This window comes from Apteryx mantelli, chromosome 13 (genome assembly GCF_036417845.1).
Source record: "Apteryx mantelli isolate bAptMan1 chromosome 13, bAptMan1.hap1, whole genome shotgun sequence".
Classification (NCBI taxonomy): Eukaryota; Metazoa; Chordata; class Aves; order Apterygiformes; family Apterygidae; genus Apteryx; species Apteryx mantelli.
The window spans coordinates 3,375,171-3,400,451 of NC_089990.1; the positions used below are offsets into that span (position 1 = coordinate 3,375,171).

Here is a 25,281-nt window from a genome sequence, read left to right on the forward strand (position 1 = left end):
AGAGGTGGCTCCCGTGGTCTCGCCCAGCTGCGATTACCAGGCGTTAGGAGGAGAGCGTACCCGGCGCCTCGGGGGCAGACGCGGCTCTTCCGCCCGGCGGCGGTGCGGGGAGGGCGTGCAGCAGCGCCGTGCTGCAAACCGCGGCTCGGCTGCGGCGGCACGTTGCCGCTCCGCCGGGAGCGGATAAGTCCTGCTTCCGCGGAGGGGCGCTTTGTGCCTTTGGGGCTTTCCGTCGTGCTTTCGGAGCCGGCTTCCGGGGCGTTTTGTCACCGCCGCGGCTGGGCGAGCAGCCGGCGCTGCCCTCGGCCGGGCCGGGTCTGCCGGCGCTGCCGGGAGCTCCGCAGCCGCGGGCGACGGCTCTGCAAAACGGCCGTTCAGGAAAAAGGCTTGAACGGGGCGGTTTTGGCGGCGGCGTTTTTTCGAAAGCCTCCGCCGCCCCGGCAGCTCCCCCGGCAAGGGAGCATTCCCGCCCTGGGAACCGCGGGAGAGCCCGGCGCCCCCCGCGGATCAGCCGGCCCCGGGTTGTTCCCGCGCTCCGGGCTCCGGCTTGGGCTGTGCAGCGCTGCGGCCTCGCGCGCTCCGGCGTGCCGGTCCTCGTCCCGGCGCCGGGTGCCCGAACGCGGCGGGATCGGGAAGGCGGCCACGGGGAGCGGGGGGGGAGCAGGGATGGGGCTGCTCGCTCACCGCCTGCCCTTCGCCGCCCGGCGCAGCCATGTGATGCCGGAGGAGCGCGGCGATGATATGGAATGTGGGCAGCTGCCTTCGGACACGCTCCGACAGGTGACGATCCAGCGCCACCCCCTCTACGGATTCGGCTTCGTGGCCGGCAGCGAGAAGCCCGTGGTGGTGCGCTCGGTGACGGCAGGTACGGCGGGCGGGCGCGCGGCGCGGGGCGGCATTCCCGCTGCCCGGGCTCGCCGGCCCGGCTCTCACCGCTCCGCCCCGGCAGGCGGCCCCTCCGAGGAGAAGCTCCTGGCTGGAGACCAGATCTTGGCCATCAACGATGAGGACGTGAGCGAAGCCCCCCGAGAGCGGTTCATCGAGCTCGTCAGGTGAGGACGCCCCGCCGTCGGCCCCGGGGCGCGGGGCTGGGAGCTGAACGTGGACCCGCATCCCCACCCGGGGGGACCTCCTGAGCCACCAGGTTGAGCCAGACTTGGATAATGTCCAGGCAGGGCTTGCGTAGACCTTAGTTATGAGCCAAACCTAGCCATGCCGGCAAGGCTGATGCCCAGCACCTCTGGGCTGCAGCCTCTGGCTCCCGAGCAGCTGGACGCTGGCCGGGAAGGACCTGGGGACGTGAGAGGTGGCCAGGGTGTCCTGGTCAGCAAGACCACCATGGGGCTGTGGACAAAGCCAGGCCAAGGCGCCCGGCTCAGCTCACCCAGCCCTTCCACGGGCACAGCAGAGCGGGGCAGAGGTGGGTGAAGGAAGCACGTGGGCACCCGCAGCACGAGAACCGTCTCAAGGAGACCAGAAGGTCTCGGCCACCATCTGGCCGGGTGGGGGAGAATTTGCCCGCTGAGCTCCCTCTGATGGCGTTTCCATCTCTTGGTGGCCGTATGCGTGTGTCGAGCGAACCCTTCCTTCCCTTCTCCTTTCCGTCGTAGGAACGCCAAGGATTTCATCGTCCTCACTGTCCTGCACGCCCACCAGGTGAGAGCCAGCGTCCCCCCAGCGCAGGTCCCCGAGCTGCGGGCTAACCCAGAGCACGGGCGGGAGGTGCTGAGGAGCGCCTGGGGCAGGCGGAGAGCGCGCCGTGCCCGGGGACGCCCCGCCGCCGTGGCATCCCGGAGCCGAGGGCCGGGCAGAGCATCCTCCGGCGGCGCCGGCACCCCTCCTTCCCGAGCCCTGCGCCGATTCACCCGGTGCTCTCTTTCCAGTCCCCCAAATCTGCTTTCATCAGCGCAGCCAAGAAGGCCAAACTGAGGTCCAACCCGGCGAAGGTCCGATTTTCCGAACAGGTCACGGTCGGCGAGACGGACCCAGTAAGTCCTGACCCGCTTTCCCTCCGTAGCCCCTTCCCACATGGTTCTCCCTCCCCAGCTGGAGGTTCCCGGATGCACAAGGGTGACGGCCGGGCAGTGCCGATGCCTTAGGGAAGGGTTGTGCGGATTCAAACCCGGTGCCAAAGGCTTCGGAACGGTGCCCGGGAGCGGGGCGGGTTTGCCGCGGTGTTTCCGCGGAGCAGCGGGAAGCTGCTCTCCTGCAGCAGCGTTCCTGCCCGGTGACATTATCTCTTAATTGCAGAAAGCTTTTATTAAGCAGCAACTAGTACAAAAAAAAAAAAAAAAAAAAGCTTTATAGTGCTTCTAGCAAATTCTATTTTTAAGCAAAATCAATTAAGTAATTATCTGATTCAAACGTTGCTCACTATAAAAAATCAGCCTTCGCTCAGCTCGCTGCGCAGGGGCGGGAGTGGGTTAGCGCAGGGCTCGTGCAAGCCTCAGGCGGGCTGAACCGGGGTGGGGGGTCCGGAGAGGGGGACCGGCGCCGCCAGCGCGTCCCGCCGGGAGACGGGGCCGAACGTCGGGAGGAGGCTGCTGGAGCCGGACGCCCAATTCCCGCTGCCGCTAATGGGAGCTGGGGAGGCGGCTGCACCCGGCAGCTCCGAATCGCTCGGGCTCCACGCTTCTAAATCGCTCCGCGGAGACGCTGGGTTTTTCAAGGGAAACGTGCCGCTCAGCGCATGATCCCAGGGAAGCGGAGGATGCCGTAGCCACTCCATCACTGACATCCGCTCTCCCTCCCTCTGCTCCCTCCTTCTCTCCCTTCCCCTCCCCTCCCCGTCCGTGCCCCCCTCCTCCGTGTCCTCCCCTCCCGCCGGCCCTGCCTGCCAGGACATGTTGAAGAAGGAAGCTCTCCTCCTCATTCCCAACGTGCTGAAGGTTTTCCTGGAGAATGGGCAGATCAAGTCCTTCACGTTCGATGGCCGAACCACCGTGAAGGTGGGCCCCCGCGCTCCCTGCCGCGGCCCCGCGGCGCTGCCCTGCCTCGCCGCCGCCCGAGCCGTTTTTCCTCGTCTCCCGCTTCCGCGCGCAAACCCTGCAGCGGCGCTCGGCCGGCCGCAGGCTGCTGCCACGTAATGAACAGCCCCTCAGCCTCCCTGCAGGATGCGTTCTGCCGCTGGAAGGGACGGTGTTTTCCTCTTTTCCCCAGTCCCGACTTGCTGTGAGCCCTCCAGCCGGGATAGACGTGCCCGGGAGTCTCGCTGCCGGGAACGGGCTCTCACGTCGGTCCCTGCCTGGCTGGGAATATCCGCCCCGGATCTGCTGCAGCATGACCCCGGAGCGTGCCGGGGGGCCCGTCACCTGCAGCGAGGGTCGCCTAAATCCACCTATGGCATTTGCAGGATGTGATGGTGACGCTGCAGGACCGTCTCTCCCTGAGACACATCGAGCACTTTGCCCTGGTCCTGGAGTATTCCAGCCCGGAGCAGAGCCACCGGTTCCTGCTTCTCCAAGACAAGCAGCCTCTGGCCCACGTAAGGCTCCGGGGAGGGGATGCCGCCGCGCTGGCCGCAGCCCCCGGCCGGGAGCAGGGCGGGTTTCCCGGGAGCTGTGCCATGGGGGCGGCTGAGCCCCTCCTCGCCCCGGCACGGACCCGCGGGCTCTGGGGCACGAAGGATGGGATGGTCTGGGCCAAAAAGGGGGATGACGGGAGGATTTCCCCTCCCTCTCCTGGCAGCAGCGCGGAGCTGCTCTTTGCTCCGGGAGCGGCAGGACAGGACAGGACAGCATCCATGAGCATCTTCGGCGCCCGGGAGAGGCGGGAGGCTGCTGCTGCAGGCCCCGGGCTCACGGCTGCCGTCTGCTCCCGCCGCAGGTCGTGCAGAGGACGCACTACCAGGGCATGAGATGCCTCTTCCGGGTGAGCTTCTTCCCCAAAGACCCCGTGGAGCTGCTGCGCCGGGATCCTGCAGCGTTCGAGTACCTGTACATCCAGGTAGGGGACGGGGACACCCCCCCCCCCCCCCCGCAGCCCCCTTCCCAGTGCTCCCAGTGCTACCCAGCACATTCTGCCTTGGCAGCTGGGAGCTGGCAGTGCCTCGTGGCCCGGGCGCCTGTCCAGGCTGGGCTGTAACGTCGTGTCTCCCCCACGGAGGTGTCCCTCGGGCGGACTGCCGTGCTCCCAACGGCAGAGGGAAAGCCCCGGCGGCGGTTGCTCGCCCATAGCGGCAGGCTTGTGCCGGTGACGCAGCGTGCTCCTTCCTCCAGGAGCGAGGACCCCGGGGTGCTGCGGGCGCCCGGCCCCTGGGTCTCTGAGCACCCCTCTTCTCCGCCCGCAGAGCCGCAACGACGTGATCCGAGAGCGCTTCGGGATGGACCCCAAGCCAGAGATGCTGCTGGGGCTGGCCGCCCTCCACATCTACATCACCGTCTCGGCCACCCGGCCCAGCCAGAAGGTCTCCCTCAAGAACGTGGAGTGAGTCCTGCTCCCTTTCCCAAGCCATCCCCACGTCTGGCTTCGGTGTCCCCTCCCCGGGCTTTGTCCTCCGTCCCTCCGGGTAGGCTGCAGGGAACAGGGCGCTGGGGGGCTCCCAGCAACGTTTCAGGGTGTCGAGCATGAGGTGCCCCAAGACCCTTGCTGGGGCTGGCCGGTGGGATGCAGCTTGGCAGCGGTGACACCCGCTCCCCGACCCCTCCGTGGGGCCGTGCACGGAGGCGGGCAAGACCCACGCACGCTGCTTTGCAGCCACGCGCGATGGCCTTGCCAGGGCTGGTGGAGATGTTGGGTGCCAGCCCAGGACCGTGCCCGTGGGAACCTGGGCTGATTTTTCACGTGGCATCCGGAGCAGGGATAGCCGCCGGCTCTCTGACTCCAGCCCGTCACCAGCTTCTTCAAGGAACCTCCTGCTGAGGCTCCACCGGTCGTGTTAAACCCGCACGAGTCCACCTGCGGGTGCGCAGGGAGGAAGGGCAGGAGATGGCAACTTGGTGGCACCTCGGAACAAGGGGGTTTGGGTTTTGCCCAGCACCCCTTAACCTGGGGGTGAAGGAGAGCCGGTGTCGGGCTCGGTGCAGAGCCGAGCATGTCCCCAGGCCGGCGCGGCCACAGCCGGGGGGCTCGCTGCCCCCCGCCCCGTGGGGAGCCAGGCGGGGAGGGTGTCACCAGCCCGGCCTGGGATGGTGGGAAGCGTCACCACGGCTCTGGCTCCTTCTCTCGGCAAGCGGCTGCCCGTCGGCAGCAGCTTCTGGCTCGGCTGCACCAAGGGGCTGCAGCCCAGGCGGGAAGGGCACGCGGCCCCCGGGACTCGGCTCACCGGGACTCGGATCCACCATTTCCGCCTGGGGCCGCTCTCCTCCCCGCAGGAAGGAGTGGGGCCTGGAGCCCTTCCTGCCGCCCTCGCTCCTGCAGCTCGTCAAGGAGAAGAGCCTGCGCAAGTCACTCTCGCAGCAGCTGAAAGCCCACCAGAGCCAGCCGCCCGGCGGCCCCAAGGTGAGCCCAGCCGGGACACGGCCCCCGCCTCTCCGCGCCTGCCCGGGGGGGGGACATCCTCGGCTCCGTCCCGCCTGCGCTCCCGACGGCCGCTCCGGCTGTCCCCGGCTGCGGCGAGGGCGACGTCAGCCGAGAGCTCGCTTTGGGCTTGGCCGAAGCGGCGCGCGCCGGAGACCTCCGTGTTTGCGGTCATCCCTGCTCCTGTGCTCCGGGCTGCCGGAGCCCGGAAAGCTCTGGTTGAGGCTGCAGAGCAGCTGCCTCGCTCCCGGCGGCAGTCGGCGCTCTCCGGCGGGAGCTACGTGGCCCCCGGTGCTTGAGCACCTGCGCCTTTCCCGGGTCGTCCTCTGCTCCGGGTCCCCCCGTGGGGCTGCTGCAGAGCAGATCCCCCTCCACCGCCGCCGCTCCTCGTGCCGGAGCGCGACGGGAGCCCGGGAACCCGTCCACGCGTCCCGGCCGCCCCGGCGTCGCTGCGCCCAGCCCGCCGCGCTGGTGGTGAGCGCGCGGGTGACGTGTCTCCGCAGGTGTCGGCGGCGCAGGCGAAGCTGCAGTACCTGAGGATCCTGAACGAGCTGCCCACCTTCGCCGGCGTCCTCTTCAACACCGTGGGGCTGGTATGGCAGTTCCAGCGCGGGCTGGGGGGGCGCTTGGCCCGGGTTGCGTGCGTGGCTGGCGCGAGGAGCCCTGCGAGATGTGCCCATGACGTCCACGGAGATGACCGCTCCGTGCGACGCTTCCCTCGGTCTCCTGCTCCGTCCCCCGGCCGGGCTCAGAGCCCATCCGGAAGGGCCGTCAGAGCGCTGCTGACGGTGGGACGGATCCGCGGCGCCGCAGGGTCGGGGAGCTGCTGCTCTGTTGGTTTGGGTGATGAGCTGGTCTGCTCGGCGAGATCCGAGTAGCTTCGGGCACAGGCTAAAACCTTCCTTCTGCCCTGGCCTTCGCGTCTGCGCAGTCCCGCTGGGCTGCTCGTCACAGCTCTCCAGTCTCCCGCTCCTCCGGCACCTGGGAGGCCCGGCAGCGTCCTGCCGTCCATCCCGGAGGAGGGGGATCCTTGGCAAAGGCCAGCGCGTTCCCCGTTTGGTCCCTGCAGGGAATAGACCAGCTGGCCGTAACGTCTCCCTCGGCAGCGGCCCAGCCTGGCCGCTGCTTGGTGGCTCTGGGGAAGCTGCCGCCGGCGTGGCCCACTCCACCCTCATCTCCATCAGAGGCATCTCCACCCCTCACCCAAGCCACCTCGCTTTCTCCATGGCAGGAGGGAAGCCACCAAGCCAAGCAGGAGAACGGAGGACCTGCTAAGGCTCCCCGCTGCCTGGCTCACCTCTCCATCTCCATCCCTCTCGCTCCACCTCCCATCCAGGCCACTCCATGCTGTAAGTGCCACCTCTCCGCCATCATCCCTCTACCCCACGGCCGAGGTCTTGGCAGTTCCCTGGCTTCCCTTGCTGTGCCTCCTTGCCTTCATCTCTTGCAGCCTGCGATTTGTTTTGTTCCACGATGGTGCAGAGCTCCTACCTCGCAGCTCAAAGGGCTGCGGGTAAGAAGGAAAGGCTGAACCACACGGTGTCTTGCAGGCGCCGTGGCCGAGCGGTCAGAGCAGCGGCTCTGACGCTGCCAGGACGGGGAGCATCGGGCAAATCATCATCAACAGTAGTTATTCGCTTGTTCTCTTCCACCCTGGTCTGCCCAGCTTCCTCCTCACCTCCAGGTCTGCCTTGAAGCATCCTCGCTGGGCAGACCAGGACGAGGAAGGCTCTATTTTCAGCCGAGGCTTCTCTCCTTCTTCTTTTATAAAATTCATTCGCTCCCTCCTCCGCCTCCCTCCCTCGGAGGCAGTGTCAGATCAGTCAGATTTGTAACATGCTCTTCCTTCCCCGTAGCGACGCCAGCAGCCCTGAATATTTCATGCGGACGGTCAGTTCGGTGCTTTGCTTTTAAATAGCCTCGGCGCGCCGCGCGCCGTTCCCAGCGCTGCGGAGGGGCTCGGGCAGGGGGGTCGCCTGCCGCTCGCTCCGCGCAAGCCACCCGGCCGCTGAGCCGGCGGCACCCGGGCTCGGCTCTGCGGAGAGAGCCGGCACGGCGCCGCAGCCGCCGGGCGCGTTTCTTCACCTCTGTCCGTCTGTCTCCCTCTGTCCGCGCGGCCGTGCTCGCAGGACGAGAAGCAGCCGGCCACCACGCTCCTGGTGGGCCCCCGACACGGCATCAGCCACGTCATCGACCTGAAGACCAACCTCACCACGGTGCTGTCGGAGTTCAGCAAGGTCAGCAAGATCCAGCTGTTCCGGGAGAACCAGGGGGTGGCCCGGGTGGAGACGAGCATCCTGGATGCCAAGGTAGGCACGGGTCCCGCCGGGGGCTGCGCGGGGGCCGGCAGCTGGCGCCGAGGCTGCGGAGCGCGCCGGCCGGCCGGGGTTCGAGCTCGCCCGTGGGAGGGCTGCGGACATGGATGCGCCTTGGTTTGCTGGAGCGTCTGCTTGGAGACTTCAAGGAACCGTGGGCGAACGCTGGTCCTGGAGGGGACTGGTGGCTTTTCGCGTATTAGCAATGCTTGCGGAGGCTGTCAAGCTGATGCCGGGGTGTGCAATGAACTGGAAATGCGTCCGGGCACGGCCGAAGCCCGGGCATGGCTCAGCTGGAGCAGCGGCACTGCCGTAACCCAGCGGGACGGAGGGGTCTCGGCAGTGCCAGGCTCTGGCTCTGCCATCCTCACCCTCGTGAGCACCAACCCTGCCCAGGGAGGTTTCGAGGGAGGGAGGAAAGCAGCCGCCTCCAGCCCGCTGGCGCCTGCAACGTGCTCCGGCCAGCGGAGCGAGGCGGTGCAGGGACCCGTCTGCCCGCGCGGGGCTGCTCCCGGTGCCGGGCCGGGGGCGCCAGGCTCAGGGCACCAGGACACACCACCACCGCAGCCGCCCCGGGTTTTGATAAGCCAGGACGTATCTCCTGCAGAGCTGCCGGCAGGTAGCCGTCCGCCTTGTCCAGGGCCTCCTGCACTGCCTCCGTAAGTCCCCGCCGGGGGAAGAGGACGGAGCTGGGAGGCAGTGGTGTGATGGATCTGCCGAGCCTGCTCCGTCTCCTGGACAGGACGGAGTTAGGATGGAGTTTGGGTTGAATTAGTGCTGGGCAGAGGTTGGCTCTTGCCACGAGCACGCAGCATCGGCACGGCGGAGCTGCGGTCGCTGTTGGCGCATGGACCCACGGCTGTGCCGTGGCGGGGGGTACGTGCACAAGCCCACCGCCCAGCGGGTCCGGTTTGCTCCCGCCACGTTCGTCCTTGACGAAGCTGAGCTCCTTGGCAGGCTCCCTCTGCATCTCCTCTCCTCTCCCGGGGGGGTCTCAAAGCCTCCGCGCTCTCTGCAGCCCCTTCCTTGCAGTCTCCGTTTCAGCCGTAGCCTCGCAGATGTGATCGTGGTGGATTTGTTTAGGATTCTCCTGCTGCCTCCTCTCCTGGTGGATTTTAGCACTTCCTCCCACCAGGCTCATTAATTCCTCAAAGCCTCCCCCCCGCGCCGCCTGTCCCGCTGCCGCCGCCGCCGTGCCCGCTCCCGGGGCCGTGCTGCGCCGCAGCGGGATCGGCGGCAGCCTCGGCCAGGGCCGCGCTCGGCCCCTCCGCTCCCGCTGCGGCCCCTCGGGTGCAGCCCGCGGTTTGCGCTTGCGGTTCCCCCTCCAGCCTCGGCGTCTCCGCTCGGGCCTCTCCGGCTGCAGCCCGGCAGGCTGGAAGCACCCTCTGCCCGGGGCCGCCAGCCCCTCGCGGCTCCCTCGGGCCATCTGACGGAGCCGGTCCGGTCGGGATGTCCCATCCGCGTCGTGGCCTCCCCTCCTGGCTCCTGCGCCCCTCGTGCACATGTGCAAATTGGGGCATTAATACGCCAATGACGGTGTTCGGCATCGCGCAAGCGGCTGATCTGGCACTTCCCAGCCCTGGAAGCGGAGACCGGCCGCGCCACGGACAGATGCGCCGGAGGCTGGAGGGATGCTGGCACCCATCTGCCGGGGATTAGGTGGCAATTCCCCCACAGCTCGTCCCGGGATGCTGCGCGGGAGGCAGCCTGTGTGGCACGGATTAGCTCCGAGCGAGGCCACGAGGCGCCTGCCGCCGCGGGAGCAGCCGTCCTCCTGGCTCCCCTCCGGCCAGCCTCGCAACCGGCAGCTCTTGCGCGCACCCTCCCGCACGTGCGCCCGCATCCCGGCGGCTCCATCTCCCCGTGCGGCCGCGGAGAGCCGCCCCTGCCACTGGAGAATATCCCGTTTGCGAGGCTCCGCAGCGCCCTGCCAGCGGAGAGGCTGCCGTTATCCGTCTTCATTTAGCCGCCATCCTGGGGGCCGGGTTTCCACGCCGGAGCGTCCGCTCCAAAATGAGGCGTCCGCTGGTGCCGCGCCGGGCAGCGATGGATGAGGCGGGCTGAGAAAAGCCGGCGAAAAGACCGTTGCCTTGAAGGGCTTAATCCGCTCGCTGCGGTGTTTCTGCTGCACTGAGCACGTGGATGCAAATAAGCCGGCATCCTCCGTGATTTGCAAACCTCCGGGGAGCGATGCTCCGAGCGGCATCCTGGCTCCTGCGGACACCCGAAGCCGCGCCGCCGGGCGGGATAACCCCAGCGGGGAGGGAGCGCCGGCCCCGGGGGCTTTGCCCGGCCGGGATTGCATCGCCCGGAGGATGGCTGGGACGGGAGCGAGGCGGCGCCGGCTACGTGCCGCCCCTCTCCGCGCGCCGCCAGCCGCCGGGTTACTGTGGAAACGGCAGATGTTAAGCGGCGGCTGCAGGAGCGGTGCGCAAAGGCCATTTTGAATTTGCGAGCGCCCGGCCGGCGCGCGGCGGGAGCGGAGGGTCGGGGCGCAGGAGCAGCCCGCGGCCGGGGACCCGCGCGTCCCGCCGCCGCCGCCATGGGCTGGCGGGGAAGGAGCCGGGCAGCGTTTGCAGGTAACGAGCGAGCTGGAGCGGATCGCAGACACGTTTGGGCGCCGTGCAGGAGGAAAAGGAGGAGCGTCCGTCTAAGAAATCGTTTGCGGGGCGGAAGCTGCTTTGCTCCGGAGCCTTGGCGCCGCGGGCTGGGGTTGCGAGACGCGGGGCTGGAGCCGGCGGGGGTTTCTCCGGCTGCTGAGCCGCGTTGGGGCCAAGATGTTCCCTCTCCCGCCAAGCAAAACGGCAGATCTCCGATTTGTGTGGGCTCTGACCTGATCCGTTAACTCCTTCGGGCGACGGCCGGGATGGGAAGCGCCCGAGCGTGCCTGCGGTCTGCACCGCGCCGTCCATCCGTGCATCCGTGCATCCGCCCGCGGAGCCGGCGCGGCAGCCCAGCGCCGCTCGAGCAAAGGCGCCGGGGCGATCGGCTCCGTGCCTCCCGGCAGAGCCTGCAGCCAGCCGGCTGTTTAGCCCCCGCGGAAGGAAAGCAAAGGAAAAACTGCTTCAGAGACGCCCCCGGCCGCTGCTGCGCCGGGCTGGGGCGATGGATCATGGCGTCTCGGGGGCCTGCGGGCTGCATCCGGGCACCGATGGGAATTAAAGGGAACGAAAGGCCATCGTGCCCATCTGATCCGACCCTCCGCCGTGCTGCAGAGTGGCAACGGGCCGAACGGGCTCCGCTTCTCCGAGCTGAATTGATCTGAGCAGTTTTCTTTGCCTTAAGCCATTCTGAAACACCGTCGTCTGAAGAAAAGCGAGATTGAGGTTTCGCAGCCCGCAGCCGATGGAGCGATTTAATCCGTAATAACAATATTTGAATGCTGGACAATTAGAGGCGAACTCCGACACCGCTCCCTTGCCGGCATAGGGGAGTAATCATAGCTAAGGCCCCCCCGCTAAGCTGCAAAGCTAATCAGTATTGAGACGTCTCCCTTGCAGAGCCGAGCGCTGCAATTAACTGCAGCGTGCAACGTGCTGATTGCAGGGAGCCGATCTGGAGGCTGCGCTTGCTCATCCTGATGTATTTTGTGCTTTTTTCATAGGCGAGAAACGCCAGCCTGCGTTGTTGGGGCTCGCTGCAGGTAGATCCGTCTGCGGATCGGTTCTCGCGAGCCAGAAACCGCAGTCTCACTCCCTGAATGGCTGGGAGTGTCCTAAAACTGCGATCGATAGCCGAGTTAAGGCGGAAATAGGGTGTCCGCGCCTCACCAGGCGATGTCCCTGGCTCCGTGCCACCAGCCTGGGTGGCCGCGAGGACCAGCCGCATGCGTCTGGCCCGGCGGCCCTGCGTGGTGGCAACGCCTCCCCCGGTTTGCCTTTGCAAAGAGGATTCTCAGCGGGTCTCGGCCTCTTAATTTAATTATCCCTTAGCGGATAATCACCAGCCGTTTCCTCTCTCACCTTGGTCTTTGCTTGGTTTCTTGTTGTCAGCACTCAAACCCTCTTTGCTGCGTAACAGAGGGAGAAAAAAATGTGCAAATGTCTCTTTATTCAACAGATGGCTCGAAAAACCCAGGAAGGCTTCGCCCTGGGTGGAAGGCACTTGTTCTAAGAATGCTTCATATGGCAGCGCGGGAACACATGGTTACCTTTCATCACTTATGTCAAGCCTGGAGCTGGGCTAAGAGGTGTCATCCCCCTCCTCACCGCTGCATTCCTGCCTCCTTCGAGCCGCACGGAGAATCCTCTTCTCTCCCTTCTCTCCGTCTTAATACTTTCCGTTCGATCTGCGTCGGCCTAGTTTTATCTGCTGTGATGCTTGCACAGCCTCGGCAAGCCAGCCGAAGCAGAGCCTCGCTCGCTTGGCACGTTATTTCTCTTCCCCGTCTTGCACCGCGGCTGAGGAGCGACGAGCTTTGCTCCCGGGCTAGCAGGGCTTGCGGATAGCTAGTGGCACCGCTCCGGGCTCACGGCTGCGCACCCAGGCGCAGTGTGTCGCGTAGGCCAGGCTGCGATGTACGGTGAGGCCAGGTCTTCCTTTGCCAGGATGGGTCGGGGTTTGCTTGATGGCTCAGTAAAGCAGCTGTTGAACCGAGCATAGAACTGGCCAAAGGGCGCTGGGAGCTCCCGTGGCCGTAAAACGAGAAAACAAAAATGGCTTTAGTGCCTTCCGCGCTGCGTGGGCTTAAATGGCTTTAAGTGGGGCTTGTTTTGCCCTGGGCGTGATAAACAAGTTCTGGATCCTGAGCTGGCTGTTGCATTTAAAAGCTGGGAGTCGCAGCAATAGCAGAGACCTGCCAGCACCTCCAGCCTCTTCTCTGGGAGCAGCACTTTTCCGCGTGGGAAGTGATGGATGTCCCTGTGGAGCCCGGCGGGACTCGGAAGCAGACAGCGGGGCAGCGGGGCCGGGCTGCCGGGGACCCTTGGTGCCGACACCGGCCCCAGCCGTGGGTGCCACGGTGCCCTGGGGACGCAGCTCCACTTGTCCTGCCTGCGGGCGTCAGCGCCGTCTGGGCCAGGGCTCGTCCCGAAAGGCAGAGGGGGGCTGGAGCCGCCGTACGACCGGCATCGAAGGCGCTCTGAAATGTTTTCCGTCTCTCTGGTCCGCTTTGGGCAGCGCTGGGGGCCTGGATCTGGCCGGAGACCATGCGGGGACGGACCAGTCCCCGGGGGCCCTTGTCCTGCCAGCAGCGTGCCCCGGCACGACTGGTGCCCGCGCCGCCTCCGCGAGCGAGCCGGGGAATCTCCGTGCCTGCCGCTGCAGTGCGCCGTGGGGTTATACCTGGCGCCTGGCTCGTGTCTGCTTTTCTCCTCTCTTTAAAGCGAAGGCCTTTTTTAGCAGGAGAATAAATGCTCTCCTAGAACAGAAGACACCATCTGCTCCTAGGCACGGATCTAATTTTCCAAAGGGTTGGCTTTGAATGAGATCCGCCAGGCTCAGAGCGGTGGCTGGGGGGGGCCGTAATGGTTTTTCGCCCCTTGTGCAGCTCACTGGAAGCAGATGTCTTCGTTTACGGAAGGGGGATGCGGCGCCTGCCGTTGAAAAGGACTGGGATCTGGGGACTCCTCAAGCTTCCCGAGCTCCCCAGGGCCTGGCGGTTAATACTGGTGCTTGTAGGTAGGTTTGGGGCATTGACGTGCAGACAAATTACCGGGAGCCAGTTGCATCGGGGCTTTGCCGTGCACGCGCCTGTGCCCTGCAGGGAACAGGAGGTGGCTTGCACCTCTTTAATCGCTCCTAGAGGAATAAGCCGGCAGGGAATTACAGCTGAAGCGAGGCACCTTGTCACGCACGGTGATTTGCTGGGTGCTCTGGAGCAAGGACGTACATCTGCGTGTTTGTTTTTTCCCTTGCGGGTGCTAACGGCGCAAGGTGACACCGGCGCAGGGCCCCAAGCCCGGCCCCTTTGGAGCGCGTCCCTCGCGCCCGCTGAGCCCTCACACGCTTCGTCTCTCTTGCCTTCCAGCCGCTGGTGCTGCTGATGGAGTGGCCTGAAGCCACCAACTTTGCCTGCCTGATCGCAGGCTACTGCCGTCTCCTGGTGGACTCCAAGAAGATGATCTTCTCGAGACCTCCCAGCCAGCCGCCGCCGCCTCAGATTATCAAGGCAGGTACGTTTAAGCCTCTGCTTTCCGCGCAGCCCCCTTGCCCGGCTGCCTCCTCCCCCCCTTCGCCCGGGGTCTGTGGCGGTGGAGGAGGAGATGGGTTACTCCGGCGTTTCCCCTCTGCTCCCGTTCCCCTTGGAGAACCCGCAGGCCTCCTTCTGACCAGAAAGCAGGGAATAGGGAGACGAGGCATCATTTTGGATAAGCTCTGGCTTGTGCTGTGAGCTTGGGCAAATCCCTGAACGCCCAGAAGTTGCCGGCTGCGAGAAAGTAATAAGAGCTGTTTCTGCCTCCTGGCAAGCGTAGAGCAGCGCGGGTGTTGTTTTGGTGGCTCCTACGGCAGATTGAGGCGTTGCCATTTGCAAAGTCCTCTAATGCTGCCAGCGAAACGCTGGGTCCTCGCAGAACAGCTTGCGTGTTCCTGCAGAGACGCGGCACGGGCACGCTGGCTGGGAGCCGGCACTCCGCGGGAGCTTGCAGGCTCCCGAGGCCACCGGGAACGGGCGCCCTCAGCCAGGGAGGGCTCTCTCCGGCTGCCGTTGGGCACCGTCGCCTTCAGCACGGGTGCTGGAGCTGGGTGGGAGGCTCTGGGAGCGTGCCCGGTTTCCTGCGTCGGGACGGGAGTTTCGGTGTCTCGGCTCGTCGGGTGCCGGCGTGACGCGGGGAGCAGAAGGCTGGTCTGGGCGCCGCAGCGGTCACGTCCTCTCTGTGCCTTGAAGACGGGTTGCAGGTCCCCGTCACCGTCAAAACGATTGCTTGTTGTCAAGAGTGACATCAGGCCAGAGCCAACCACGCGCTCCCTGCCGTTATCCCGTGCAAGGGGTGTGTGTGTCGCGTACGTTTTGTTCGTGGATAGGTGAATACAAAACGTAGGTTCGGGGGCGGGAGCCGCTCCCCGGTGCAGCGTGCGGGCAGGCCTGGGAGCCGGTGTTTTGCCAGCTGCCTCGAGAAGGTTGTCCCCGAGCTGCCAGGGTGACTCTGCAGCTCCGGAGAGCTGTGACAAGCCGTCAGGTTAGCTGGCAGTGTGTCAACGCCGTCTCCTCAAGATGCCTACGCGGGAGGAGTGCCGAGCGCTGGCACGCTCCTTGGGGAAAGGAAGGGCTCTGGGGTCTGAGGAGCGCGGCCGGACCCCGGCGTAGCACGCGTGGGAGGACAGACCCCGAGAGGAGTCAGGAAAGCATCACGGGGAGAGCTGGCAGGTGACCTTGCTGTAAGTACGTGAGCACGGCTTCCTTCCGTTTCTTCACCCACGTCTCTTGTTAACAGCGGTCACTGTGCTCTCTGCTCTGGACGGCCTAAAAAAATACATTTAGTCACATTTTGCTGTAAGTGAAGGGTGTTTTCAAGCGAAGTGGCTGTCATCAGAGCAGCCCTTCCCCGGGTCGTGGTCAGCCCAAGATGGGCTACCAGGACATGTGGGACCCGTGGCTTGGAGGGGTTCGGAGGCCGGTGGGCTGTGCCATGGGGGCAGGCTGGCACACGCTGGTGTAAGAGCTAGTGTTTCATGGTAGGTGAGGAGGAAAGGTCTTCCAGGGCCTGGGGACAGGCAGGAAAGCCCGCACACATGCAGTAGGAAAGGGAGAGCATCTCAGAAGAGTTCCCACCGTTACCAGCGGCTCAGCATGTCCAAGAGATGCTTTTCCGCAATCTAGCAACAGCGATAACAGCTGGGACTTTTCATCGGTAAGATCTTGCTTAATATAGGGCACGGTCCAAACTTAGGTCAGAAGAAATAGTAGATATTGCCCTTTTCTTGACAGTCACAAAAAACACAATGTCAGTTTGCAGGGGCGGCTGGACTGAGTGTGATGGGAAGCCTGAGTACAGGCAGGACCGTGATGCCACCATGGACCCAGGCACTTCGGATCGGAGAGCTGGCCCCTCTCTGGATGGCCGCTGTCTCCTCGGGGCTACAATAAAATCCTCTCTGCCCAGCGCAATGAAGCAATTTCCCTGCAGACCTCGTACACTCAGCCCAGCTGCTCAGGCGTCATGCAGGAGGAGTGAATTTGGCTTGTATTGAGAAAACAAAGTCTGCCCACAGTTTCGGTCTCGCTACAGTTGCAGACTGAGCTGTCAGGAGCTAGGCAGATCACAGCGAGCAGGGACTGTCGATCATTAGCACATCTCTGCTGGAATGATAGGAAAGCCCCACTGGGATGAGTCAAGTTAGCCCAGGCTTTGACTTTGCAGGCTGCAGACAGGCTGTGCCAAAATCTGAAATGTAAAGTCGAGTCCCGACCTGTGCTTTTTGCCTGGGAGAGGAGCGCATCCGTCTTCCCCGAGGCCCATTAAAACCTCCTGCCAAACTGCAGACGTTTTTAGAAATGCGTGCTCTGTCCTGATGCTGTCAGTTGAATCCATCTCCCCGCATTTCCCCGTGGAGCAGTATGCCGGATCCTCGCCCTCCGCGGGAACGGCGATGCCCTGCTGTAGCTGCGCGAGCGTTGCACCTTCCTGCCCCCCTCCTCTCGCACAGCAGAAATCATTAGCAAAGCAGCTCCGTGCCCTGCGTCGCTGCCTCTGCTCCTTGCTGGGACTTTCTCCCGCGGAGCATCCGGAAGCGCTGGCAGCTGCGTTGCAGAGCCCAGTTTTTTGGCCGTAGCACAAACCAGGCGCGCTCCGGCAGGCTGCAGCTCTGCAGGGACCAGCCTTTCCTTTGGCTAAACGCTTTGGCTTCTTATCCCAAACGGGGCGGGCTCCCGGCGCGACCTGTTGGAGGCGGCTGGCTGCAGACACGCGAAGGGCTGCCCCGCCGCCGCCCATCGCCGAGCGCGTTCCCGGCGCTGCCGCAGCCCCGCGTTGAGTCACAGGGCTGCCGTTTCCCAGCACCAGCACGTCCGTACATGAGAGATGCATTGTTTTCATTGGGATTTGCACATTGCAGGTGATGAACAGTGTAACGCAAATGTGCGTTTTGGGAGACAAATCGTCCAATTTGTTGAGCTAATGAATTTAATTAGGATTTATTTGATTTAATTTATACTTGGTAAGATGGAGCCTGCATCCCCCGGCACCCGTTTGCAGCACAGCTGCGCAATTCAACTCGTAATGCAGACGGATGCCCCTGCGGAGGGCTGGACCACCGGGCAGGAGTTCAAGCCGAATTTCAGCTGCCTGCCTTGCACGGCAGAGAGGAGCAGGAGGAGGCTATTGCAGGGGAAACGTGTAACGGCAGCAGAGGAGGGCTGTTTCTGAGCGAGCCTGATCCGATAGCTGTCAGCCACTGGCAGAAATAATGTGCTGAGCTTCAGCAGCGAGGGAAGGAGGCATGGGAGCACCCAACCAGGAGGTGGAGTCTCCGTCGCTTAAAGTCAGTCCAGCCAAACTGGATGTCTCCCTAAAAGACAATAATTGCACAAGGTTTAGCAGTATTCTGCTGGGCTCGATGCAGGAACGGCTGAGTAAAATGGCCTGGTCTGGCCGATGCTATGCAAAAAGGATCACAACGACTCCTTCTTGCCGTATAACCGAGGAACCGGCAGGCTGAGCAAGGGTCCGCGTTCATGCCTGCAGGCGTGCTGCTTCTGCTGCCCTCTGAATATTGCTGATGGCTGAGACGTGGAGGAAACACATGGGTCAGGAAAGGTTAAAGGCATGTGGTGGGGTTAGCCTAGGAAAGAGAAGGGTGAGAAGGCGGAGAGGAGGACCAAGGCAATCTTTCTGATGTGTAAAGGTTGTTTATAAAAGGACAGTGATCAATTGTTCTGCAGGTGCACGGTGTCATTGATCTAATTCTTAGCCAAAAAAAAAAAAAGCTTTAGGATCTATACTTCGTTATAAATGTCACAATATTAAACTTTATAAAATTTATATGATTTAAACTCTATAACATGTATGATTCTGGGGACACAGGAACAAACCACATAAGGAGGTGGCCTGCTCCTTCACTGGAGCTTGTGAGAGCAGGTCCTGGTCAGTGTGCACGGGGCTTTTGCTGGCTGATGTTCAGCTGCTTCCTAAATCCTTTCGAGCCACCCTTTGGATGGTCACTGCCTGCAGGCTCTTCTGGACTTGGCCATTGCTACGCCCCAGCCACACCGAAGGGCCTCACTAAAATACGTTCAACAGCTCTTTGTTGATGAGAATCCAGACTTTACTGATTTAGAGGAAAAGGCATGTCCACTTCTTCCACGCTGCGTGGGCTTTCCTTGGAGCTGCAGAGCAAGGAGCGATTCTGGGGCCTCGCAGCACAAGCTCAGCTCAGTCCGAGTTGAGTTCAGACTCAAGGCTACGAGCAGCCTCCAGGAGATTTTCACTTCACGGTCTTCTGCTTCTTTCTAGCAGGGACATCTTCCACATCCAACAAATCCATCTCTTTATGTCTCTCTCCCCTCCGCTTCCTTCAGCTCTTCCCTTTTCTCCTTGTTGCAGGGAAGAGTTGATGGCTCAGAGCCAGAAACTCCCTTGTCTTCCCTGTCAGCAACCCCCTCCTGGTCTTGGTGATGATGAGGTGCAAATGGGTGGGCTTCCCTCCATCACGCGTGTTCAGGAGGGATGGTTTAGTTATGGTGTTCCTGCCTCAGAGCAGTGGTATAGGCAGGACCCCCTGAAATGCCTTCCAACCCATGATTTCCTCACGCTGGACTCTTATTCTTGCATTCGTTAGTGGCAGACAGGCCCAGCGGGTTGCAGAAGACAACATCTAGATGGGAGATACGTTTCTGGAAAAGCAGCCAGCCAGGTGGCCAGGGCACGCGGCCGCGGGGGGAGCCCCCAGGGCAAGGTGGACCAGGGCACAGGAGCACATCTCTGTGACCCCGCAGGCTGCAGGGCAGAGAGCGCGTGAACGCTTCCCCAGGGTTTCCTATCCCCTTTCCCTTCTCCCAGGTGCCGCTCCTAATGTTGCGATTGTGATTTTGGGTTTAGATTATATCAACGCGCACAATCTGCACCGGCCCGCCGCAGCGGGGCACGCGGGGAAGACAGAGAGCGGGTTCGTGGGTGGCACTGCCTCCAGCCCCGGAGAAGCCAGGGCTCGAACTGGCAGGGCTTCGGACTCGGAGCTCGTCAGCTTTTGTTACCTGCACATGCGAGAGCAGAGGAAGGAGAGAGAGAGCAGGACAGATATCAATGAAAACCTGATATTTTTTGAGGAAACTCGTCCCAGGACCAAATCTGACCCCACTTCCAAAAGCTCTGGCCAAGGCTATGATGGTGTTGCAAACAAGTACGACCCGGATGGCCTTGACCGAGACCACTGTGCAAGTAGGGCCAGGGCCCACACCATCGACACCCACTCGAGGAGCGATGCCTCGCAATTCTACTGTGATTCCTGCAAAGCCAAAATCAAGAGCCGTCTGGCCTCGCGGAAAGGCGGCAAGCCTGGCAGCGCCCATGACAACATGGTGGACTTGATGTCGCTTCCCCCTCCTGGGAGCGATGAAGAAGAAGATGAGACGACGTCCTTGCTCCCTGCCATCGCTGCCCCCCCTCCTGGCTTCCGAGACAACAGCTCGGACGAGGATGACCCCAAGCGCCGGGCGGCTGCCCAGAGCCAGGAACAGGGCCGGCACCTCTGCGGCCTCCTGTACGATGAGATCCCCGTGACGCTGATAGACAACGTGCAAACGCGGACAGTCCGAGATCATGCCCAAGAGCTGGACGATGCCCTGGTGTCCACCCTGCAGGCTCTGGAAGCCCTGGCTGCTTCAGAGGATTGTCCACATCCCCCACCACAGCAGACAGCAGGTACTGGAGTCACTGCGCCTTTCTTTTTCCCTGTAGCCTTTCTATAGAATATCCTTCTACCTATCTCCTAGAATATCCTTCCCTTCATTCTCCTCCCTGTCTTCTCTCTTCTCAACCCTCCCAATAAGTGATCGTGGGGCACTTTCTAATGAAAACTAAATTGTGGCAACAGGGTCCAGCATGAGCAGCCAAACTGTTGCTCAGATTTCTAAGAACCGGAGATGGGAATCCTCCTCTTCCCGATGGTGGCTGAAGGAGTCTTTTGGTTATCCCATATCTGCGGTAGTCCGCATGCCCCGTTGCTGCAGTGAGGCACTAACAAATCAGCGCTGCGAGCATAGGTTCCTCTCTGTGGCCCCACTCGGTTGGTATGTTCGGCCCTTGGTCTTCTCAGGTTCACCCCCAGGTTTTGCAGCGTGTGAACCCTTCACAGAGCAAGCCTGCTCTCTGACGGGTTGCTCTGGGACCAGCCTGCTGGCTGCACAGCCCCATGATGTCCTCCCCTGGTTGCCCACTCACTATGGCAGAGCAGCTGTTGCCAGATTTTCCTTTTTGCTCCAGACAGCTCTCCGTAGCTATTCCTAACCCTGGAACCCTTCCCAGGACCTTCTTCTGGGCCAAGCGCTCTTGCTGAATTAAGCTAGCAAGTCAGCTCAGTGCTGACAAACGATCTCTCTTGAACATGCTAAGTCTTAGTGGGAGGAAGTCACTGCAGTTCCTCTGCTGTGATGCTGTGTTCGGCATTCCTGGGTCCCTCCTCCCGCATGGAGTTCCTCTCTCCTCCGCACAGCGATGCGACATGAACACAGCATTGGCGTGGGTTTTTCTTTGTGTCCCTCCTCAGGTCTTATTGTCCTGGCTGCCATCACTCCTGAGTCATCTTTGGATTCTGGCCACGAAACCAACTCTTCAGAGCTCACTGATGTCTCGGAGATGGTCTCTGCTATGAAGCAGCACCAGAATGCAGCCTACTTCCTTGCACAGCACATCAACAAAGAAAACCTCCTGGCAAGAAAGGACTTGCCTTTCCGAATCCAGAGCTGTGCTGCCCAAGCTGTTCTCACCTCGCCCTACGCCCTCAGCCACCAGGAGCCGAGCCCTTTGCTGAAGCCAGATTTCTCTCACCAAAGCCCCAATCTTACCAACTGCAAGAGCAAACAGGAGCAGCAGCACGTTGAGCGGAGCTACACCTTGGCTGTCCAGCCAGTGCTGTCCCCCCAGCTCAATGAACAGAACAAGGGGGCTCTGGTGTCACCTTCTGAATGCAAAGGTGCCAGCCATGAGAAAGCTGCCTTCGAGGTATCTCTGCACACCACAGCAGCCTTGAGCGGGGAGCAGGCACAGGATTTACGAGAGACGATGCCCAAAGAGGTCAGGCCAAGTCCCAAGCTTCTCTTGGATCAGAAAAGTGGTGTAACCCCAGCCTTCATTACAGCTGCTCTGCAGCAAGTGGCAAATGCAAAAGGCTCAGCTTCCCAAGTGATAGCAACTCCAAAAGAAGACAAGAACATCAATGGGACCAGCAGCTTTGCATCATCCGGCAGCAAGCCTTTGAAACTTAAAGGAGGTCAACAAACTGAAGACACATTATGCAACTGTCAGCAGCAGCAGCAGCTCTCTCAGCAGCAGCATAGTGAAGTTTCTGCAAGTCCTAAAGAAGCTTCTGGCAGTAGGACTGAAACTTCCCACCTTGCCTCAGCAGGTGAGGAAATGATGCTTAGTAAGACTTTTCCCTCTAAAAGCTACCAGCAAAAAGTGAGTAGAGATCCCCTGGGAAAAGCTCCAAGTGGAGATGCAGGTCAGAAGGCAGAGGGGGAAGCCACAAACCTTCTCTTTCAGAGACACACGGCTCCTTCGAACCTAGGAGAGAAAATGCAACAGGAAAATTCAGCCAAAAGTTTAAAAGTTGAGAGTGGCAGTCTGCACTCTCCATCACCTGGTAGCACTTTCAGGAGCACCAGTGAGGATCCCAAAGGGCCAATCCAGCTGGTGCCCAGGCCTGAGAGCCTGCAGATCAGCACTGTGCCTTCCAAAAAAGTAGAAAAAGTCCTGGAGGTGACCCATCAAAATGCTGATATCCCAGCTAAACCCAAAGCTCCAAAAGCTCCCTTCAGGTTGAGGAACCTATTCTCTGCAACGTTTCCTACACGGCTGAAGAAAGAGACTGATGAGCGGCAGGCCCAGCTGCAGAAGGTGAAGCAGTATGAGCTGGAATTCCTTGAAGAGCTGCTCAAGCCAAAGGGCAAAGGTGACCTCCCACCACAGGAGTATCTGCATCCTCCTGCCCCTGGACGCTGCAGCTGCCAGCTAAGGAGCAGTCCTGTGCAAAAAGTCCCAGGTATGTCCAGGGAGCAAAGACGCAGCTGTGACTGCAAGCGGATTTGCAGGGGGGTGAGGCCTCCCCCTAACCAGCTGGTGATGCCAGAGCTGGAGAGGCGAGGGAGGGAGAAAGCTACTGATGACCAGAAGCAGGCAGAAGCAATTAGGTTGACAAGCATGAGCAGCCCTTCCAAGGGCAAGCGGATACGATCTACAAGTTTAGAGTCCAGAGATTACCGGTCAGATCCAGAGAACAGCGTGTCGTGTTTGACCACGTGCACTTCCCGGGGGGAATGCATGGGTGCTCCGCACTACAAGAAGCTCTTGCGTCGCTACAGTGTCAGTGAAATAGATAAGACTGATAGGACATCCCTCTCCTCTGACATCTACCAGAACATCTATACTGTAAAGCAGAAGGGCCTCCGGAAAGAGTCTGAGCCCAGCATCCATGGCTCTGTTCTGAAAAGCAAAATCCAGGAAGCCTCTGGAGTGGCTGATCCATCTTATGTCCAAATAGCACAGGAGAAAAAGAACCAGAAAGGTTCAGCAGTATTCTCTGTCCAGGAGGAGATGTATCCAAGTCCTGCTGAGCTGCGAGATGAAGATATGGAGGATGAGAAGTGTTGCTCCATCCGGTACTGCTTCTACTACAGGAAATGTGATGTTGCGGATGATGGGAGTGAGAAGGATGAGCTGTCCTATTCCATCCCCATGCAGATACTCCCAGGAATGAAGCTGAACAATCAGATGGTCCCAGTCATGAGCAGGACCCTTCAGGTTCTAGATGCAACAGCCTGCAGCAGTCCCAATGGTAGTCAAACCCAGGAAATAGATTTAAGGACCTCCACTTTTGAGGGGAGCCTGGCAAAAATCAACATGCTTCGAGGCCATGCCTACAGCTTGCCGGATGGGTTTCTGCAAGTGCAGCTGGACACCAACGAGCTCCTGACTATCCTGAGGCAGTGTGTGGTGAGCCCTGAGGTCCGGGACTGCAAACCTTACATCTCCCAGCTGGCTGAATACAAGCAAGAACTCGCCCTCAAGTTCAAGGAGTTCCGGGCGTCCTGCCGCCGCGTGGCAGCTGTCGACAAGAGTCCTACTCACATGCTCTCCGCCATCACGAGCAGCTTCCAGGTGCTAAGCAGCCTCATCGAGACATTTGTGAGGCTGGTGTACATCGTGCGCTCGGAGTCCCAGCGCCAAGAGCTGCTGACCAAAGTGGAGGAAGTGGTGAGAAACTACACCTTCCTCCTGCGGGCGGCGGAGGAGTCCACGGCCAGAACGCTGAGCCATCAGCAGACGGTGGAGCAGCTAGCTCGCCAGTCAGCCACGGTCGCCACTGTTATGAGCACGCTCACACGCTCCCTAAAGACACTGATCAATAAGTAAGCCAGCTACGAAAACCGACAAGCCAGCGTGTGCCAAGCCGTGCGTCAGTGGTTCTCGTATCACGTAGGTCTGACGAGGATGAGTGTCTGGAAAGCCCACATCTGCTGGGGTTTCCAGTGGCCAAGACATTCTTTTATTTCTCTACAGAATGAATGGTTATGTTGGTGGAGTTCTTGAAGGGTAAATTCAGGCCCTGTAGCAAGCTGTCCCACCAGCTTGTCCGGGGGCCTCAAGCAGCTGCTCTGCTTGCTCTCCCATGCTGGCTTCTCAATGACCTTACTCGGGAGGCGCAGTCACCCCGTCTCCGTGCTAGTTTGGTTTCGCGCGGTTCTGGGCCTCCCTCGTGCAAAGACCTGACACTGTCTCCCGTTGTCACAGCGTGCCGGGCCAGTGAGTTAGCAGGAACTGAGCTGAGATCTCCTGGCTTCACTTGGGCAGCGGTCTAGTTCGGAGCCAAACCAGTGTCTTGCCACGTAAACAGCTCTTCTGCCTCCAGGGTCTCCCTGGCCCACAAATGCAACACAGTTAGCAGCAGAGGGGATCTCCGAGGTGCGAGCCCCTGCTGCTAAGCTAGGGCTTGGGAAGCAGTCCTAGCCTGGGGAGGATGCCCTGGTCCTGACACAGACCCCTAGCAGGCTCTGTTGTCACGGCCGAGGCGCCAGCGCGCTATCCCCGATCACAGGCACTGACTTGTGCAAAAGGTGACGGCTTAACGCGTCCGAGTAGGGAGCCTTTCCCCTTCCTCTGCTGGATGGCTGCATCCCCGTTAGGGAGCCTGCAGGGACCCCGCCTGCTCCGTGATCATTGCAAGCCACGAGCTGGGCTAGCAGCTGAGAGGAGACCTCTTCCACCCCAATCTCCGGAGGTAGGTCCGTGCCTCAGAGGCTCAGCCCGAACCCCCTCCCGTTCCCTTTTGCAAAGCCCGTTAGAGGGGAACCCCAGCTCAGTCTTGTCTGTGATCCACGGCTTCCTCCTGAGCCAAGCGGTGCCGCCTGCCATCTCCCGAAGGAGCTGCCCTCCGTGCGAGGGGCTGGGATCCTTCTTCTGTCTCTGCTGGACTGACTGCCATGAGAAGTGTTATTTAGTACTATGTGATGGATGTTTATTTGGATTTTTTTTTTTTTTTTTTTTTTTACTTCCAGATGAATGGTAAAAAATGATTCCTAATTGTTTTTCTTCATACCCTGAGGTTCCCCTCCTCCTCCCAGTCTAGCTTCTAGACCTAATGAATCAGACCGCCTTAACTGGTGCTTCAGGGCACCTACCCACCCTCCAAAACAGAGCGAGGAGAAAATGCAAGGTTACGCATTCAGCCCTTACTGTGCCACTCACTGCGCTTCATCCACCCCTGGGGAGGACAGGCCCCGCAGGGATCCCTGCGCCGCTCCCCAGCGCACCCATGTCCAAAAGGGAGATCAAGGCATTCGCCTCGTGGGGCCAGATATCAGAAACGAGAAGGGTTGTCACGCTCAGCTGGCTTGCCCCATTGCTGGCTGAGCGCACGGAGCTGATCAGGGATCTCCGTATGATCAGTCACCTCCCATCTCTATTATTTTTTATAGAATACGCACATTTGAAATCTCTTGTTCTTCCATAGGAGTTATGGAAATGCACAATGTGCTTTTAACATGCGCATCCTCTACTGAGTGCAATAACGTACCCTGGCCCGTGGCTGTCCCGGACTTTGGCCGTTGCTGTCAGCGAGGCAGAGAGGATCTTGCTATGTGGACAGAGCACCCTCTTGCCTCCTGCTTTCAAGAACCATGTAGCAAATATACAGTGGAAGAGCCAATTCGGATTTCAGTCCGTGGTGGGCAAAGCCTGTTATAATGCTGAAGGCCGACAGGGAGCCGTGTTTTTCTTTTCCCGTGAATTATCTATTAAGAAACTATGAGTTTCCTTGAGCTCCCCATTATGCCTATATCATTCCTCCATAAATCTCTCAGTCTAATACAGAGGAAAATTTTTTTATTGTCTGTATATAGTATATATAAATAAAAAAT

At 61.2% G+C, this 25,281-nt stretch overlaps 1 protein-coding gene across 1 annotated transcript; it reads left to right on the forward strand.

Annotated features, from left to right (window-relative positions):
* The first annotated feature begins 717 nt into the window (after nucleotides 1-717).
* On the forward strand, nucleotides 718-24,406 carry FRMPD3 (FERM and PDZ domain containing 3). The gene is made up of 14 exons (XM_067303897.1): nucleotides 718-865; nucleotides 950-1,052; nucleotides 1,611-1,656; nucleotides 1,884-1,988; nucleotides 2,841-2,948; nucleotides 3,353-3,484; nucleotides 3,826-3,945; nucleotides 4,289-4,425; nucleotides 5,313-5,439; nucleotides 5,961-6,050; nucleotides 7,587-7,766; nucleotides 13,741-13,885; nucleotides 18,749-19,570; nucleotides 20,415-24,406. The coding sequence occupies exons 1-14, from the start codon at nucleotides 718-720 to the stop codon at nucleotides 23,276-23,278; spliced, it is 5,127 nt and encodes a 1,708-aa protein (XP_067159998.1). The 3' UTR covers nucleotides 23,279-24,406.
* The last annotated feature ends 875 nt before the right edge of the window (nucleotides 24,407-25,281 follow it).

Bases quoted from the DNA above. Each gene is read 5' to 3' on its own strand.
- FRMPD3 (XM_067303897.1), top strand. From the start codon at position 718: ATGCCGGAGGAGCGCGGCGATGATATGGAATGTGGGCAGCTGCCTTCG. The intron at 7,767-13,740 runs GTAGGCACGGGT...CTTGCCTTCCAG, and splicing joins CGAGCATCCTGGATGCCAAG to CCGCTGGTGCTGCTGATGGA. The intron at 19,571-20,414 runs GTACTGGAGTCA...GTCCCTCCTCAG, and splicing joins CCCACCACAGCAGACAGCAG to GTCTTATTGTCCTGGCTGCC.